The sequence below is a fragment of the Microcaecilia unicolor genome, chromosome 2, assembly GCF_901765095.1.
Source record: "Microcaecilia unicolor chromosome 2, aMicUni1.1, whole genome shotgun sequence".
Lineage (NCBI taxonomy): Eukaryota > Metazoa > Chordata > Amphibia > Gymnophiona > Siphonopidae > Microcaecilia > Microcaecilia unicolor.
The window spans coordinates 661,211,093-661,231,871 of NC_044032.1; the positions used below are offsets into that span (position 1 = coordinate 661,211,093).

At 43.4% G+C, this 20,779-nt stretch overlaps 1 protein-coding gene across 1 annotated transcript in view; it reads left to right on the forward strand.

The window, feature by feature from the left end:
* NDST4 (N-deacetylase and N-sulfotransferase 4) overlaps positions 1-20,779 on the forward strand; it is a 250,009-nt gene that overhangs the window by 43,275 nt on the left and 185,955 nt on the right. The window contains 2 exon segments of the mRNA XM_030191802.1: positions 6,214-6,301; positions 13,627-13,781. Of these exon segments, the coding sequence (XP_030047662.1) occupies positions 6,214-6,301; positions 13,627-13,781 (243 nt within the window).

Below are 20,779 nucleotides of genomic sequence, written 5' to 3' on the forward strand. Positions count from 1 at the left end.
GCATACCTGTGCAGCCAAAAGGCCAAGTCTGCCCCTGAGATGGACTCGTTACGGACTAGCAGAGTCACCTGCACCAGATCTGGCCGACTGATGGGAACTACCCTATAACATTTCCAATCCCCCCTTCCTCTTACCCCCTCATACTTTTCCCAGAAGACCTCTATGCCTGTATTCATCCAGTTAATCTCCCAGAATACGATGTCAGTTTTCTGACCCAGAGAGGCATGGAGATCTTCTGGGACAAACCCTAACCCCAAAACTAGTTTCAACACTGTATCATGTGAAGGCATTCCCCCCTCCTCCACCCACTTGATTTGGACCACATTCCTTCTCTTGGGCGGTTGCCCATAACCCCTACCTCCCCCGAACCCAGCATCTGTGTCATTACTAAAGGAAAACTGCCCCTTCCCTCTTCCTCCTTCCCTATTAACCACATCTGCAAAGGAGGGCTGACCCTGCCTCCACTGACTTCCCCTCCTCCCTGAGCTTATCCCTTTCTTGCCTGAAGATCCCTTCCCCCCCCTGCTGATCCTACCCACCCCCTTTACCTTCCCTTACCATCTCCCCATCAACCCCCTCCCCCCTTCCACAAACTGGAACAGCAACCCATTCACCAACCTTTTCGCCAACAGAACAGTTCCCCAAAGTCTCTGCCCCTTCCCCCCCCTCCCTCACATCACAAATCAACATATCCTGAACATCTCCCCCTCCCCCCTGCCCACAGTCAGTGCCCAGAGAACTAAGCCCCCTGGAATCTATAACCAGTTCTGAACAGTCCTTAACTTTCACAATGCTTCCCTGGGAGTGAGCTCCCTCTGCCTGGGCTGCCGATCCCCCAGCAATATCTTCTGTCAGAGAGACTGCTGATACACTCTGAGGAGAGCTCTGTTCTCTCTGCACCAGCAGGTCCCGCGTGAGGCTGCTTACAGTTTTTACAGAGCCAGAGTTTATCTCATCTTCCCTTCTGTGCCGGGGATTCCCTGAGCCTGGCTGTGCTGCTGAATCCACCACTTGTGGCTGAAAACCTGGTGCCTCAATCAGGGAGCTAACTAAGCTCACCTGTGTCTGCAGCCCTAAGACCTGCTGTTCATTAGTCTCCACACTCCCAATGTCAGTATGCTTTCCAGCTTGCTTTCCAGTGTTCACATTCTCTGTCAAACTGTTGCCTGCATCAGTGTTGGGTAGTGCAGGCACTTTTTGTGAAATAACACAAAACCCCAAGTCACCGTCCTCAATTTCAAAGACAGCAGAATGTGTAGGCTGACTGAGTTCCAACTCCATTGTGTTTTCAGCCATAGTCTCTGCAGCACCAACTGAGGTCTCTTCAACTCCTTCCCTCTCTTCGCTGGCAGCTGCCTCTAAGGTAAGGTTTGCAGGGTTCTGAGTTGCTAGCAGTGTTGCCAGGTGGGCGGTTTTACCGCCCAATTGGGCGGTTTTCCGCGACCCGCCGTGGGAAATTTTTGCCCGCGGCGGGTTGCGGTTTTTTGGGCTGGTTTTTGTGCTTCGGGCGGTTTTTTTAGGTGGCTTTTTCGGCCGCGGTGGGCGGGGTTAGTGACGTTTTTGGGCGGGGTTAGTGACGTGGGAGGCGGGGTTAGTGACGTGGGAGGCGGGGTTAGTGACGTGGGAGGCGGGGTTAGTGACGGGGAAGGCGGGGCCGATGACGGCGGGGGCGGGGTTGATGACGGCGGGGCGGGGGTGATGACGCGGGGGCGGGGGTGTCAGGGGCGGGGTTTGAGTTTGGGCGGGTTTTGGGCTGGATTTTGGGCTCCTTTAGGCTGGAAAAATATTTTCCACCTGGCAACCCTGGTTGCTAGATTCTTCATAAATTGTAAAGTGTCTTGACTACTTGTCCCCACCACATTATCTACTGCAACCTGGTGTTTTGTAAAACAATCCTCAGATACCAACTCTCCTGTTTCCTCTGGCTGATTCTGGTTTGGCACTGTCCTGGGTTGAAATCTTTCCCTGGTAATATAGAGTTCCCTTAAAGGGTTATCAGAGCCCTTCTTCAGGGAGTCCAACACCTTTCTTTTCAGGCAAAGCTGCTTTCTCAAACGAGCTTCTTCCTTTCCATACAGACTCTTCTGTGCTGCTGGGGCCAACTTCTGCAGGGTTCTAGCCCTGTTTAGTTTTTTCCCCAGCACTTCCACCTCCTTCTCCAGGGCCTCAATCCTCCTGACCCTGTCCACGATACCTCTGGCTGAAGAATCTGGGCTGCTGCTTCCCAGCTGCCCTACCCTCTCCTCCTCCTCTTCCTCAGACCACTCATCCTCACTGTACAACGGGTCCAGTACCGGCTGAAGCTCCTGACCCTCTTCCATCCTCTGTTCTGCCACTTTCTGGGCCTGCGGGACCCTCACCCTCTGCCTCCCCCTCCCATGCTCTTCGTGCTCCTTACCCGGTAACCGCTGGGTCATGGGAGGGGTGCTGGGTCTACTGTCCCCCCTGGACCTCAAGGCTCCACGGTCCAGGGGACTCCGCTGTCTTCTCCCAGGGGCCAGGCTCGGCTGAGAGCTGCTTCTCCGTCTCTCCTGGTAGCTGGGCCCGGCCGTCTCCCGAGCTGGGCCCTGCCCTGAGGAGAGCTCCCCAGAGCCCTGCCTCATGGCTGGGAAGGGAGCTAGGCCTTGCTCCCCTCCCTTCCTCAAACCACAGAGCCTCCTGTAGTATGTCCTTCTCCTTCAGTGTCTAGCTACACACTGACTTGGAATGCCCTCCCACGGGAGGTGGTGGAAATGAAAATGGTAACGGAATTCAAACATGCGTGGGATAAGCATAAAGGAATCCTGTGCCGAAGGAATGGATCCTCAGGAGCTTAGTCAAGGTTGGGAGGCGGGGATAGTGCTGGGCAGACTTATACGGTCTGTGCCAGAGCCGGTGGTGGGAAGCGGGACTGGTGGTTGGGAGGCAGGGATAGTGCTGGACAGACTTGTACGGTCTGTGCCAGAGCTGGTGGTTGGGAGGTGAGGATAGTGCTGGCAGACTTATACGGTCTGTGCCAGAGCCGGTGGTGGGAAGCGGGACTGGTGGTTGGGAGGCAGGGATAGTGCTGGACAGACTTGTACGGTCTGTGCCAGAGCTGGTGGTTGGGAGGTGAGGATAGTGCTGGGCAGACTTATACGGTCTGTGCCAGAGCCGGTGGTGGGAAGCGGGACTGGTGGTTGGGAGGCAGGGATAGTGCTGGACAGACTTATACGGTCTGTGCCAGAGCCGGTGGTTGGGAGGAGGGGCTGGTGGTTGGGAGGCGGGGATAGTGCTGGGCAGACTTATACGGTCTGTGCCCTGTAGAGCACAGGTACAAATCAAAGTAGGGTATACACAAAAAGCAGCAAATATGAGTTATCTTGTTGGGCAGACTGGATGGACCGTGCAGGTCTTTTTCTGCCGTCATCTACTATGTTACTATGACTCAGAAAAAAGATCTAGATGTTATCATGGAAAATACATTCAAATTTTCTGCTCAGTGTGCACCAGTGGCCTATAAGCAAACAGAATATTAGTTATTATTGGGAAAGAAATGGAAAATGTCACCTTGAGTAGTTAATGCAGTTATTACAATCAGATCTCAAAAAAGGCATAGCAGAACTAGAAAATGTACAGAGAAGGGTGACCAAAATGATCAAGGGGAAGGAGCGACTTTCATCTGAGTAAAGGCTACAGAGGGTAGGTCTCTTCAACTTGGAGAAGAGATGGATGTTGGGGGGGGGGGGGGGGGGAGAGAAATCCTGAGGAGTAGAAAGGCTAAATATGAATCAGTTGTTTACTCTTTCAAAGCATCCAAAGGCGAGGACGTGCTATGAAGCTACACAGTAATGCTTTTAAAACAAATAGGCAAACAAAAATATTTTGTTACCCTACGCATAATTGTTCTGGATCCCATTGTTGGAGAATGGGGTAAAAGAAGTCAGCATAGTTGGATTTCAAAAAGGTTTGGACAAATTACTGATGGTAAAGTCCATAGTCCCTTAATGCGGAGTACCACAAGGATCCCCCCTCTCACCAACTCTATTCAACTTAATGATGATACCCTTGGCCAAACTACTATCAAACCAAAACCTCAACCCATACATATACGCAGATGATGTAACGATCTACATCCCATTTAAACAAGATTTAAAGGAAATTTCCAATGACATCAACCAGAGTCTACATATCATGCATTCATGGGTGGATGCATTCCAGTTGAAACTCAATGCAGAAAAAACCCAATGCCTAATACTCACCTCTCAACATAACAAGAACAAATTCACCACCATCAACACACCAAAACTGGAACTTCCAATTTCCAATTTCGGACACCCTAAAAATTCTTGGAGTTACCATTGATCGACACCTAACACTTGAGAACCATGCGAAAAACACAACCAAGAAAATGTTCCACTCAATGTGGAAATTAAAAAGAGTAAGACCTTTCTTCCCAAGGAACGTCTTCCGTAACCTAGTACAATCAATGGTACTCAGTCATCTAGACTACTGCAACGCACTCTACGCCAGCTGCAAAGAGCAAATAATCAAGAAACTTCAGACAGCCCAGAACACTGCAGCTAGACTTATATTCGGTAAAACAAAATATGAAAGTGCTAAACCCTTACGAGAAAAGCTACACTGGCTCCCATTTAAAGAATGCATTACGTTCAAAATATGCTCCCTAGTTCACAAAATCATTCACGGAGACGCCCCAGCCTACATGTCAGACCTGATAGACTTACCACCCAGGAATGCTAAAAAATCATCCCGCACATTCCTCAATCTACACTTCCCCAACTGTAAAGGTCTAAAATACAAACTAACGTATGCGTCAACCTTTTCATACCTGAGCACACAATTCTGGAACGCGCTGCCGCACAACTTAAAAACGATTTATGAACTAACTAACTTCTGCAAATTACTGAAGACCCATCTCTTTAACAAGGTATACGACAAAGATCAATAAATGTGAACTCCTGCACACACATCCAGAACTGTCTTCAAATATCTGCTTGTAACACTATTATCATGCTTTATCATTATAATGTTACCCAAGATGCTTCTGTAACACTAAATGTCTATTTTCTTTATATTTCCACTATTCATGATGTATTGTAAGCCACATTGAGCCTGCAAAGAGGTGGGAAAATGTGGGATACAAATGCAATAAACAAATAAAATAAATAAATATGGTAGACCCAGGGAAACCCACTGCTTATCCCTGGTAGTAGGTAACAGGGAATGTTGCTACTATTTGGGATACTGCCAGGTACGGGCAACCTGATTTGGCCACTGTTGGAAGCAGGATACTGGGCTGCATGGACCTTTGGTCTGACCTAGTATGGCAATTCTTATGCCTTATATCACTTGCAAGTGCCATTTACCTGATCCATGTGAACTAGGGTTACCACCTATGATTTACGTTACCCTTTGTGGTGTTTACAACCACCTCAAAATGCAGAAAAAAGTGTTATTTTACTCATTTTCTTAATTGTCTTCTCTTATATATGCAGCTCTTAAAAAGTGAGGCATGTAACTATGGAGCACTGAGTGATATACATGTATGTTTTGAAATAGACACCTACATATGGAGGCACTGACCCACAGAGGAGGTTATTAATCTACCATATGGGCATGCCATCTAGGCAGCTTATAATATAAATTGATAGAAAGATAGAAAGGTGAGTTTAAACACAAGACTGAAAGTGACGGAAGGGTTAGGAATGCCATTAATTTAGAACAAAAGAAAGGAAGGGGACAAACATTAGGTAATTTCTCATATCATTCAGGGGAACACTCCGAGAAGTCTGCACAATTGCAGAAAAGTCAATGGAAGGCATCATTGGAAAGATGTGAATCTCTTGTTTACTCTTGCCAAAAATACTCTTTTTCCATATCCTGGAATGACAATGCCATAACAGGTCTCTGTAAGCCACATTGAGCCTGCAAATAGGTGGGGAAATGTGGGATACAAATGCAATAAATAAATAGATTTGTGAAATGGAGATGTCGCAGATACAAATACTCCATTGATTCTCTTAAAAATATTTTACCAATTGCTCCACATTCAGAAGAACCTTTTGTAAAACACCATGGAAATATGAACATCCTGGCCTAGAAGTCCCATCTTCCATATAGAATCATGCAAAATGGAGCTTCACACCTTATAACGTGAGCTTTTTTGTATAGAAAAATAAATATGAAATGCACCACTTTGTTAAACAAATGCAAACTTTTTATTTGTTACAGGCCTTGCTTGAAACCCAGAATGTTCTGCGGACCCAAGTCACCAATTTCACATTCAACCTTGGCTTTTCGGGGAAGTTCTACCACACAGGTAACAGGAATTGATGCTGTACTGGAGAGAATCACTATGGTGGAAGGGGCAGATGCTTTTGTCCTCTTCCATTATATGTTGTGGTACCACGAGGTTCTGTTCTTTAATCTCAAAACAGTTGTCGATAGCTGTTACTTCAGATAACCCTTCCATAGTGTTGCAGAAAGGAGAGATTCTGATAACAGACACATGTGAAGAGCAACTCAATACCTAGGGCTCATCTACTTTCTACTTGCACACGTAAATGAACAGAGCACCAGCACTTCTGAACATATACAGCAGCAAAATGACTCAGTAAGTAGCATAAGGGAAATTTTAAAACTGGTCACCACCAGTTGGGCTGCCAGTGCCACACACTGGGTACCTGTATTGCTTTGGTATTGCAGCCTGCTCACTTGATCACCACAGACTGCTCAAAGACTAAAATACTACAGATTCTTTAATTGGAGAGTGTATAAGCCATTATTGTTCCAACTACACAATGATTAAGATATACACATACTAATCGAGTACATTACTAAAGGAAGGCTATAGAAAAGTAAAATAAGATATGTACACATACAACATCACTGGTCAGAAATTACATCATTCAGGCCCTTATCTCATCAGCTGGGGGGCCCATTGCAGCGAAAGCCCAAAGTCTCCATATGACCAGGTACAAGTGCATCCATCCACAGAATGAGCCCCAAGGCTCTGCTGCAAAAAGCCCCCTTTTTATTAAGCTAAAACTTATCCAGGAATGTACATGAGGTTTCAGTCATATGCTCTCAGTTCAGGTAAACAAACCACTGGCCAGGTGGCTTATCTCCCGAACCTCAAGCATACCCCGCCTTCCTCCTGCACAAGCTGGCTTCAGAGGCATTCCAACCTGTTCGTGAGAGGTGCCTTATCTCATACATTGTTCTTGAGTGTGCCTTATCTTCCAGCCTGTTCTTTGAGATATACCAGGAAAGTCACTTTTGGGTCAAATACAGGGGATTTAAAAAATGTATTATCAATTAAAGCAAGACTGAAAAGCAATTTTTTAAATATTTTCCATCACAGTACCCTATACTAAAATGGTATCAGTGCAGAAAGATGCCATAACAGAATTAATATTGTAAAGTCAACACTGTCATACCTAAATGTAGCAAGTCCACATGTAACTCTCATGACCTGGCTGCTCCTGGATTTCAGGTTTGACCCAGTTGGAGCCTCCAGAGGGCAGTCTCCGTCGATCCCTTACTTTCTTGGCTCTCAGTGCCTCCACCTGGGGAAAGAAGCGTTAGCAGGTGGGATTATCCTCATCTCCCCCAGGAACGCAAAACAAATTCAAATGCTAACTGTGGAAACCAAGGCTGGCTGTTGGATTAGGCATTTATATTCTCTCAAATCCAAAGATAACTCTGGAGTTAGCAGTTTATCAAAACTCAAACAGTTTATTTCTTCGAGAACATCAAGCATTATCAACTTTCCAGCATTGTAAACAAGTCTTAAAACCCAGGGGAAGGCTGACAGTCATTCAAAAGCGCATGATTCGGAACAAGGTATCTTTCAAAGATATCACCAAAACAGGGAAGATAAGGTATCCCGATAGAGAGTTTGCAATAGAGACCATAGTAGACCAGGTGTTTTTAAAGAAAAAGCAGACAAAAGATTGCAAATTATCACTGCCAACTGCTCGGCAAGATGTAAATAGGAATAACAAACATTGTTTTAAATGTCTATATGCGAATGCCAGAAGCCTAAGAAATAAGATGGGAGAGTTAGAATATATTGCACTAAATGAAAAATTAGATATAATAGGCATCTCTGAGACCTGGTGGAAGGAGGATAACCAGTAGGACACTGTCATACCAGGGTACAAATTACATCGTAGTGATAGGGTGGATCGAATTGGTGGAGGGGTAGCATTGTATATTAACGAGAACCTTGAATCAAATAGATTGAAAATTCTGCAGGAAACAAAACACTTCTTGGAATCACTGTGGATTGAAATTCCATGTGTAAAGGGGAAAAGGATAGTGATAGGAGTGTACTACCATCCGCCTGGCCAGGATGAACAGACGGATGCAGAAATGTTAAAGGAAATTAGGGGCGCAAACAAACTGGGCAACACAATAATAATGTGTTAAATTACCCCGATATTGACTGGGTAAATGGAACATCAGGGCATGGTAGGGAGGTAAAATTCCTTGACAAAATCAAGGACTGCTTTATGGAGCAGCTGGTACAGGAGCCGACAAGAGAAGGAAAATTTCTAGACCTAGTCCTCAGTGGAGCACCTGATCTTTTGCAGGAGATAATGGTGCTGGGGCTGTTTGATAACAGTGATCATAATATCAGATTTCATATCAGCTTTGGAGTAAGTACACACAGGAAATCCAATACATTATTATTTAACTTTCAAAAAGGAGACTATGATAAAATGAGAAGAAAGGGGGGGGGGGGGGGAAAGCTTAGAGGAGCTGCTGCGAAGGTCAAAAATTTACATCAGCCATGGATGTGGTTCAAAAATACCATCCTGGAAGCCCAGGCCAAATATATTCCATGAATTAAAAAAGGAGAAAGGAAGTCCAAATGGCAGCTGGCATGGTTAAAAAGTGAGGTGAAGGAAGCTATTAGAGTTAAAAGAAAATCCTTCAGAAAATAGAAGAAGGATCTGACTGAAAATAATAAGAAATAGCATAAGGAATGGCAAGTCAAATGCAAAGCACTGATAAGGAAGGCAAAGAGGGACTTTGAAAAAAAGATTGCATTGGAGACAAAAACACATAGTAAACATTTTTTTAAGTATATTAAAATCAAGAAGCTGGCAAAAGAATCGGTTAGACCGCTAGATGACAGAGGGGAAAAGGGGCAATCAGGGAAGACAAAGCCATAGTCGAGAGATTAAATGAATTCTTTGCTTCGGTCTTCACCGAGGAAGATTTGGGAGAGATACCGATGCCAGAAATGGTATTCAAAGCTGACAAGTCAGAGAAACTGAATGAAATCTCTATAAACCTAGAAGCTGTAATGGCACAATTTGACAAATTGAAGAGTAGCAAATGTCCTGGACTAGATGGAATTCATCCCAGAGTACTGATAGAATTGAAAAATGAACTTGCAGAACTATTGTTACTAATATGTAATTTATCTTTAAAATCAAGCATGCTTCCAGAAGATTGGAGGGTGGCCAATATAACGTTGATTTTTTTAAAAAGGTTCCACAGGTGATTCGGGATATTATAGACCGGTGAACCTGACATCGGTGCTGGGCAAAATGATAGAACAGAATTACAGAGCATATTCAAAAGCATGGATTAATGAAATGTGGAGAGGCATTTTCAAAAGAGACGTCCAAGTTGCAATTTGGACATCCTTGCAAAATGGCGAAATACAGGGGTGGGGAAACCCATATTTTCGAAATAAGATGGACGTCCATCTTTCATTTCAAAAATACCGTCAGAAACGTCCAAATCCTTAAATTTGGATTTCCCTAGATTTGGTCGTCCCTAGACATGGACATTTCTGACTTTCAGCGATTTTCGAAACCAAAGACATCCATTTCAAAAACAGTCAAATGCAAGCCATTTGGTCGTGGGAGGAGCCAGCATTTGTAGTACACTAGTCCCTCTGACATGCCAGGACACCAACCAGGCACCCTAGGGGGCACTGCAGTGGACTTCATAAATTGCTCCCAGGAACATAGCTCCCTTACCTTGTGTGCTGAGCCCCCCAAACCCACTACCCACAACTGTACGCCACTACCATAGGCTTACGGGTGAAAGAGGCACCTATATATGGGTACAGTGGGTTTGTGGTGGGTTTTGGAGAGCTCGCTGTTTCCTCCACAAATGTAACAGGCGGGGGGATGGGCCTAGGTCCGCCTGTCTGAAGTGCACTGCAGTACCCACAAAAACTGATCCTGGGACCTGCGTGCGCTGTCATGGACCTGAGTATGACATCTGAGGCTGGCATGGAGGCTGGCACGACATATTTTGAAAGATGTTTTTTGAGGGTAGGAGGGGGTTAGTGACCACTGGAGGAGTAACAGGAGGTCATCCCCGATTCTCTCTGGTGGTCATCTGGTCATTTAGGGCACCTTTTTGTGCCTTAGTCGTAAGAAAAACAGGTCCGAGTGAAAACGTCCAAGTGTTCTTCAGGGACGTCCTTGTTTTTTCGATAATGGGTCAAAGACATCCAAGTGTTAGGCATACTCAAGTCCCGCCTTCACTATGCCTCCGACACGCTCCCTTGAACTTTGGCCATCCTTGCAACGGAGTGCAGTTGGAGACATCCTAAATCGGGTTTCGATTATACCGATTTGATCGTCCCTGGGAGAAGGACGTCCATCTTCCGATTTATGTCGAAATATGGATGCCCTTCTATTTCAAAAATGAGCCCAAAAGCCAACATGGATTTAGTGAAGGGAAATCTTGCCTCACCAATCTATTACATTTCTTTGAAGGGGTGAACAAGCATGTCGATAAAGGTGAGCTGGTTGATATTGTGTATCTGGATTTTCAAAAATCATTTGACAAAGTACCTCATAAAAGACTCCAGAGGAAATTGGAGAGTCATGGGACAGGAGGTAGTGTTCTATTGTGGATTAAAAACTGGTTAAAAGATAGAAATCAGAGAGTAGGGTTAAATGGTCAGTATTCCCAATGGAGAAGGGAAGATAATGGGGTTCCACAGGGGTCTGTGCTTAGACGTCTGCTTTTTAACTTATTTATAAATGACCTAGAGATGGGAGTAACTAGTGAGGTAATTAAATTTGCTGATGACACAAAGTTATTCAAAGTTGTTAAATCGCAAGAGGATTGTGAAACATTACGAGACTGGGAGACTGGGTGTCTAAATGGCACATGACGTTTAATGTGAGCAAGTGCAAAGTGAAGCATGTGGGAAAGAGGAACCCAAATTATAGCTACGTCATGCAAGGATCCACGTTAGGAGTCACGGACCAAGAAAGGGATCTAGGTGTCGTCATTGATGATACGTTGAAACCTTTAGCTCAGTGTGCTGCTGCGGCTAAGAAAGCAAATAGAATGTTAGGTATTATTAGGAAAGGAATGGAAAACAAAAATGAGGACGTTATAATGCCTTTGTATCGCTGCATGGTGTGACTTTACCTTGAATATTGTGTTCAGTTCTGGTTACTGCATCTCAGAAAAGATATATTGGAATTAGAAAAGGTGCAGAGAGGGGCAACAAAAATGATAGAGGGGATGGGACGACTTTCCTATGAGGAAAGGCTAAAGCGGCTAGGGCTCTTCAGCTTGATGAAAAAAACGGCTGAGGTGAGATATGATAGAGGTCTATAAAATACTGAGTGGAGTGGAACGAGTAGATGTGAATCACTAGTTTACTGTTTTCAAAAATACTAGGACTAGGGGGTATGCTATGAAGTTACAAAGTAGTAACTTTAAAACAAATCAGAGAAAATATTTCTTCACTCAATGTGAAATTCAACTCTGGAATTCATTGATTGTTTTAATATATGTCTATTCAGGTGTCAGACATCCTCTTTATCATAAATACATGAGTATTGCCATAGTGGGAAAGACCAAAGGCCCATTAAGCCCAGCATCCTGTTTCCAACAGTGGCCAATTCAGGGCACAGATACCTGGCAATATCCCAAAAAAGTACAAAACATTTTATACTGTTTATCCCAGAAATTGTGGATTTTCCCCAAGACCAATTTAATAATGGTCTATGGACTTTTCCTTTAGGAAGCTGTCCAAACCTCTGCTAAGCTAACTGCCTTTACCACTTTCTCTGGCAACGAATTCCAGAGTTTAATTACACGTTGAGTGAAGAAACATTTTCTCCGATTCGTTTTAAATTTACTACTTTGTAGCTTCATCACATGCCCCCTAGTCCTAGTATTTTTGGAAAGCGTGAACAGACGCTTCACATCTACCCGTTCAACTCCACTCATTATTTTATAGACCTCACCTTTATCCACATGTTTGTTCACCCCTTCAAAGAAATGTAATAGATTGGTGAGGCAAGATTTCCCTTCACTAAATCCATGTTGACTTTGTCTCATTAATCCAAGCTTTTGAGTATGCTCTGTAATTTTGTTCTTTATAATTGTCTCTACCATTTTGCCCGGGACCGACGTCAGGCTCACCGGTCTATAATTTCCCAGATATCCTCTGGAACCTTTTTTAAAAATCGGCATTACATTGGCCACACTCCAATCTTCCAGTACCATGCTCGATTTTAAATTAAATATTACTAAGAATAGTTCCACAAGTTCATTTTTTCAGTTCTATCAATACTCTGAGATGAATACCATCCAGTCCAGGAGATTTGCTACTCTTCTATTTGTCAAATTGCCCCATTACATCCTCTAGGTCTACAGACCTTTCATTCAGTTTTTTCGACTCGTCAGCTTTGTTTACCATTTCTGGCTCCAGTATCTCTCCCAAATCCTCCTCAGTGAAGACCAAAGCAAAGAATTCATTTAATCTCTCCGCTATGGCTTTGTCTTCCTCGATCGCCCCATTTACCCCTCGGTCATCTAGCGGTCCAACCAATTCTTCTGCCAGCTTCTTGCTTTTAATATACCTAAAAAAAATTTACTATATGTTTTTGCCTCAGATGGTCTATTAGTGCAGCATACAGTTCCTTGGAGTAGTGTAGTGGTCAGTGCAGTACAGAGTAGGGGACCCAGGTCCCAATCTCCCTCTACCTGTCACACTTGTGGTGGAAACTGTGACCCCTCCCAAGGTCACCAAAACCCTACTGTACCCACATATAGGTGCCCTCTTCACCCATAAGGGCAATTGTAGTGGTGTACAGTGGGGGAGAGTGGGATTTGGAGGGCTCAGGTGAGAAGATAAGGGAGCAAAAGTGAGATGTGTACCTGGAAGCATTTTTATGAAGTGCACAGAAGTGCTCCCTAGGGTGCCCCATTGCTCTCCTGGGATGTCTGGGGGACCAATCTACTAAAAATGCTGGCTCCTCCTACATCCCAATGGCATGATTCTATTCGGTGTTTTTACAAAAATGGACCAAAAAACAAAACGTCCAAGTCACAAAACCTTATTCAAAACAGTATTTTAGAAAAAGAAAAGACGTTTTTCTGTTTTGAAAATGTCCTTTTCCTATTCGGACTTAGACGTCGTATCGAAAATGCCCCTCCACATCATATTATTCTTACTTCTAGGTTTTGCCTCATTAAATTGTAGTTATGCTTATCTTTGGTCCTTTTCCTGTTGTTATGGTGTTAGCAAAATTGTTTATGTAATAACTACCTCTGTTATCGTTTTGTTGTTGTACAGAATCTGAGAAGGGGGGGGCAGGAGATGAGCTGCTGCTGGGATTTAATCATTCTAATATGTTGCAGGAACTGAGAAGGAGGATGCGGGTGATGATCTTCTGCTGGGATCCGTTGGCGAGTTTTGGTGGTTTCCTCATATGTGGAGTCATCTGCAACCTCACCTCTTCCACAACGAGTCCTCGCTAGTGGAGCAAATGATTCTTAACAAGGAGTTTGCTTTGGTGAGAATACATTTTTTACTATTTTTCTGATCCATCAGTTTCCCTGTTGCTCATTACACATTTTGCTGTAGTAGTTTTTATTCATTGTATGAATACATTTTCATGTAGCCCTTCTACCTTCAAGCTTAAATTTCCAGAATATCATTCTGGAATTAGAGCAGCTAAGTGATCCCTCTATGCCCAGCTTCTGATTATTATGCCTAAAACTCTTGTCCACATCTTCAGAGATTTGGCCCCCACAAATGCTCCTGACTTCCCTATGTTCTCTTGCCCCTTTCAGAAGGCATTTGACAAAGTACCTCATGAAAGACTCCAGAGGAAACTGGAGAGTCATGGGATAGGAGGTAGTGTTCTATTGTGGATTAAAAACTGGTTAAAAGATAGAAAACAGAGAGTAGACCATTTAACCCTACTCTCTGTTTTCTATCTTTTAACCAGTTTTTAACCAGTATTCTCAATGGAGAAGGGTAGTTAGTGGGGTTCCCCAGGGATCTGTGTTAGGACCTCTGCTTTTTAACATATTCATAAATGATCTAGAGATGGGTTCAGCGTTGATGATACGTTGAAACCTTCTGCTCAATGTGCTGCTGCGGCTAGGAAAGCAAATAGAATGTTGGATATTAGAAAAGGAATGGAAAACAAAAATGAGGATATTATTCTGCTGTTGTATCGCTCCATGGTGCGACCGCACCTCAAGTATTGTGTTCAATTCTGGTCGCCGCACCTCAAAAAAGATATAGTGGAATTAGAAAAGGTGCAGAGAAGGGCAACAAAAGTGATACAGGGGATGAGACGACTTCCCTATGAGGAAAGGCTGAAGAGGCTGGGGCTTTTCAGCTTGGAGAAAACGCGGCTGAGGGGAGATATGATAGAGTTCTATAAGATAATGAGTGGAATGGAACGGGTCGATGTGGAGCGTCTGTTTACTCTTTCCAAAAATACTAGGACAAGGTTGGCATGCGATGAAGCTGCAGTGTAGTAAATTTAAAACGAATCAGAGGAAATGTTTCTTCACTCAACGCGTAGATAGACTCTGAAATTCGTTGTTGGAAAAAGTGGTTAAGGCGGTTGACTTAGCGGACTTTAAAAAAGGGTTGGACTGCTTCCTGGAGGAAAAGGCGATAGAATGTTATTGAATGGATGTGAGAATAATCCACTATTTCTGGGATGGGCGGGACAAATTGTTTGTTCTTTTGGCCGCTGTCGGAGACAGGGTGCTGGGCTCGATGGACCCTTGGTCTGTCCCGGCATGGCGATGCTTATGTACTTATGTACTTAACGGTCAGTATTCTCAATGGAGAAAGGTAGTTAGTGGGGTTCCCCAGGGGTCTATACTGGGACTGCTGCTTTTTAACGTATTTATAAATGATCTAGCGATGGAAATAACTAGTAAGTTAATTAAATTTGCTGATGACACAAAGTTATTCAAAGTTGTTAAATCATGAGAGGACTATGAAAAATTGCAAAAGGACCTTACGAGACTGGGAGACTGGCATCTAAATGGCAGATGACGTTTAATGTGAGGAAGTGCAAAGTGATGCATGTGGGAAAGAGGAATCCGAACTATAGCTGCGTAATTCAAGGTTTCACATTAGGAGTCACCGACCAGGAAAAGGATCTAGGTGTCATCGTTGATACATTGAAACCCTCTTCTCAGTTTGCAGCAGCGGCTAAAAAAGGAAATAGAATGTTAGGCTTTGTTACGAAAGGAATGAAAACCAAAAATGAGGATATTATAATGCCTTTGTATCGCTCCGTGGTGCGACCGCACCGCGAATGTTGTGTTCAATTCTGTCACCACATCTCAAAAAAGATATAGTGGAATTAGAACAGGTATAGAGAAGGGCAACGAAAATGATAAAGGGGATGGAATAACTTCCCTATGAGGAAAGGCTGAAGCGGCTAGGGCTCTTCAGCTTGGAGAAAAGATGGCTGAGGGGAGATATGATAGAGGTCTATAAAATAATGAGTGGAGTGGAACGGGTAGATATGAATCACTTGTTTACTCTTTCCAAAAATACTAGAACCCGGGGGCATGCAATGAAGCTATAAAGTAGTAAATTTAAAACGAACTGGAGAAAATATTTCTTCACTCAACATGTAATTAAACTCTGGAATTCATTGCCAGAAAATGTAGTAAAAGCAGTTAGCTTAGTGAGGTTTAGTAACAATCGACCACAACCTATCACTAGAGACCCAAGCGAAATCCACCATAAAGAAAATGTTTTTCTCAATGTGGAAACTGAAACGCGTAAAACCATTCTTCCCAAGGGAAATATTTCGTAACCTGGTACAGTCCATAGTACTAAGCCACGCAGATTACTGCAATGGAATCTATGCGGGATGCAAGGATCAAATCATAAAGAAACTCCAGACTGCCCAAAACACAGCAGCCAGGCTTATATTTGGAAAAACACATTTTGACAGCGCCAAACCACTCAGAGAAAAATTGCACTGGCTACCAATCAAAGAACGTATCACTTTCAAAATCTGCACAACTGTTCATAAAATTATTTACGGCAAGGCACCGGGATACATGACATACCTCATCGACCTGCCAACCAGAAACACCACAAAATCTGCACGATCATATCTAAACCTCCACTACACAAGCAGCAAAGGACTCAAATACAAATCCACCTATGCAACCAGCTTTTCCTACCTAAGCGCACGACTATGGAACGCACTGCCAAAAGAAGTAAAAACTACGCTCGACCACCTAAAGACAGACCTGTTCAGAAGAGCTTACCCCACCGACCCAACATAAAAATACCTGCTCACTTGCGACACAATATAACCAAAGACCATAACGGACATTACCTGACTCTTCTTCCCCATCTCCCTCTCTAAATTCCCCCCCCCCAACTGTTCCTACCATACATGTACCTCATTATACCACAATATCACTTTGTATTCATTCATACCATGTCTTTGTTCAGACCGTAATCGGCTAATGCCATTAACGGTTATATGTAAGCCACATTGAGCCTGCAAAAAGTGGGAAAATGTGGGATAGAAATGTAACAAATAATAATAATAATAATAATAAAAGGTTTGGATGACTTCATAAAGGAAAAGTCCATAGACCATTAGTAAAATGCAGTGGTGTAGGAAGGGGGGGGGGGCGGGAGGGGCGGTCCGCCCCGGGTGCACGCGCTCGGGGGGGTGCTGGCCCCGCTGGTTCCCTGCTCTCTCTGCCCCGGAACAGGTTACTTCCTGTTCCGGGGCAGGGAGAGCAGGGAACCAGTGGGGCCAACGCAGCCCCGAGTGACGTGCACTCGGGGCGGATCGGCCCTCCCTCAGGTAAGAATGTGGTCCGGGGGGGGATGCGCTCTGGGGGGGGGTTCGCCGCAGTGTGGGGGGGTGCGCAGCGGCAACCCGCCCCGGGTGCCATTAGCCCTCGCTACGGCACTGGTAAAATGACTTGCGGAAAATCCACTTCTTATTTCTAGGATAAACAGCATAAAATGTATTGTAGTTTTTGGGCGTCTTGCTGGTTTTCAGCTTCTGCATGTTCCTCCCCTTCAACTTTGAATCTCACAATGCCACGTTTGCACTAACATTTTTAAAATAATCTCATCCCTCCATTTTACCACATTGTCTGTCTGTCTGTCTGTTTTTTCTTTCATTTACATCTTTGCTTTCCTGGCTACTTTACTTGCTTTTCTTAGCTTTTCCAGATCTTCTCACCTCTCTTCCTCTGTTTTAAAATGCATGCTGTTTTACAGTCTTACATAAGTACATAAGTACATAAGTAGTGCCATACTGGGAAAGACCAAAGGTCCATCTAGCCCAGCATCCTGTCACCGACAGTGGCCAATCCAGGTCAAGGGCACCTGGCACGCTCCCCAAACGTAAAAACATTCCAGACAAGTTATACCTAAAAATGTGGAATTTTTCCAAGTCCATTTAATAGCGGTCTATGGACTTGTCCTTTAGGAATCTATCTAACCCCTTTTTAAACTCCGTCAAGCTAACCGCCCGTACCACGTTCTCCGGCAACGAATTCCAGAGTCTAATTACACGTTGGGTGAAGAAAAATTTTCTCCGATTCGTTTTAAATTTACCACACTGTAGCTTCAACTCATGCCCTCTAGTCCTAGTATTTTTGGATAGCGTGAACAGTCGCTTCACATCCACCCGATCCATTCCACTCATTATTTTATACACTTCTATCATATCTCCCCTCAGCCGTCTCTTCTCCAAGCTGAAAAGCCCTAGCCTTCTCAGCCTCTCTTCATAGGAAAGTCGTCCCATCCCCACTATCATTTTCGTCGCCCTTCGCTGTACCTTTTCCAATTCTACTATATCTTTTTTGAGATACGGAGACCAGTACTGAACACAATACTCCAGGTGTGGTCGCACCATGGAGCGATACAACGGCATTATAACATCCGCACACCTGGACTCCATACCCTTCCTAATAACACCCAACATTCTATTCGCTTTCCTAGCCGCAGCAAACATGAATGATATTGGAAATATCAAGGAAAATGATACATTCAAAAATAACCAATTTAAGGGAACCTTTAGCAATACACTTAGTCCACAAGAGTTTGAACCAAAATACTAAACAAGTTCCCCATTTCAGAGGAACTCCTCCCTAGAGAGAGAAGAAACAGTTGATATTCACAGTTGGCCTAACAGTTCAAATATTAACTTGCACGATCTGTCAAGGATACATTCAATTCACCTTCTTTAGTAATTTCTTAGGATCAAAGAAAACATAATTAATAGCATTTAAAGATATCAAGCAACGAAGGACAATTTCAAAACAAAAGTCAGGCAAAGGACTCTTGGCCGAAGTGAGTACTGAATTCACTTTCAAGATAAGCTTGTGTTTACCGTAATTATTTCAAAACAAAAACCAGAAGATGGTATGGGGCTCATTTTCGAAAGAGAAAAACGTTTAAAATGTGGCGTAAATCAGCATTTGGATGTTTTGCTTGCCAAAACATTCAAATCACTATTTTCGAAACCCATTTTAACACATTTTTGATATGCAGGTCGTTGGTAGTGTGTTCAAATCATAAGAGACATGTTGGGGCAGGATTTGGGCGTTCCTAAGACTTGGACTGCCATAATGGAGCAGAACAAAAATGTTCTGGGCTTCAATTTAAATGTTTTGGTCTAGACCTGTTTTTATTATGACTAAGTCAGAAAAAGGTGCCCTAAATGACCACTGGAGGGAATTAGGGGTGACTCCCCCTTACTCCCCCAGTGGTCACTGACCCCTTCTCAACCTCCCAAAGATGTGAAAAAGTACCTACCGGCCTCTATGACAGCCTCAGATATTTATAGCCAGTCCTTGGAGTAGCCTAGTGCTCAGTGCATTGCACTATGGAGAAGGGGACCCAGGCCCATAATCCAAACCCACCAAAAACCTACTTTTCCCACATATAGCTGACCCCTGCAGCCATAAGGGCTATTGTAGTGGTCTACAGTTGGGTACAGTAAGCTTTTGTTGGGTTTTGGAAGGCTCAACCTACAATATATGGGAGCAATGGTCAGATGTGTACCTGGGAGCTTTTATGTGATGTCCACTGCAGTGCCCCCTAGGGCGATGTTTGCCAAGTCCAGTCCTGGAATACCTCTTGCCAGTCAGGTTTTCAGGATATCTACAATAAATATGTATGAAGGAGATTTGCATATAATGGAAGCAGCGTGTTCAAATCAAGTTTATGCATATTCACTGTGGATATCCTGAAAACCTGACTGGCAAGGGGGTACTCCAGGACTGGACTTGGGAAAGACTGCCCTAAGATGCCCCACTGCTGTGTTGGGATGTCTGTCTGGCCAGACTATTAAGAATGCTGGTTCCTCCTACATCCCAGTGGCTTGATTTTCTGCATTTTTCACTTGGAGGGGTTGGTTTTTTTTTTTAATGGTCCAAAAAAAACCCCAAATGCACTGAGTACAGCAAAGGCTAGAAAAAGGCCATTTTTGAAACAAAAAGATCAACATTTTTCATTTTCGACAATCGCTATGGGACCCTTTTACAAAGCCGCGGTAGCAGGCAGCAAACACTAAACTAGTACAGGATTTTGTGTTTTCCACACTGCATTTCTCACACCAGAAAATATTTTTCTCTTTTCTAGCGTGGGGGCATAGCTTTACTGCTGTCTGATTACCACCGCGTTTGCGGCTAAGCCCTTACCATCTTCTAAATTGATGCATCCCAATATCCTTATTGTTCTTCATCTATGTATGACTTCCATTTAAAATAATGCAAATTCCAGCTGTGGTAAAAGTGGCCTTGGTTACCACCCACGTCACGCACCCACATTATTGCAGGCCACGTTTTACCACAGCTTAGTAAAAGGACACTGTATTCACCACTTGAACTTTAGACGGATTTAAACATGATATCAATAGAAATAAAACAAAATAAAACATGGAAAAGAAAATAAGATGGACATAACTTAATACATTTCTTGATTAGCTTTCGAAGGTTGCCCTTCTTCGTCACCTTCAAAAGCTAATCAAGAAATGTATTATGTCCAATAAAAAAGGTATCATCTTATTTTCTTTTTCATGTTTTCTTTTCTTTTATTTCTATTGATTACCTTTGAAAGTGGACTAACACGGCTACCACACCTCTCAACATCATATCAAAAATGCCCCTTCACATATATTATCAAATACTACATTATGAAAAAAATGAAAAGTGCAAATTACCTAAAGTCAATCATTTGAACTGACAATACTTGACAACCATCATGATATCAAAAAATGTTTATGAAATCAAGTCAATGCCATATGTTCAGAAAAAACAGTTCCTTAGAAGCTAAAATAGACACAAATGTACTTATTCTGTTCACTAATCCTCCTAAGGCTTGAATATGTAAGTGTTGTATTTGCCAAAAATATATCCAAACCTTTTATAAAATCAAATGATGAGCTAATGTACTAACTTCTCTCCTTGACACAAAATCATGTTTCCCAGATGCTATTTCAGCAAGAAGAAAAATAAAATCTAAAAAGATATATTGAAACAA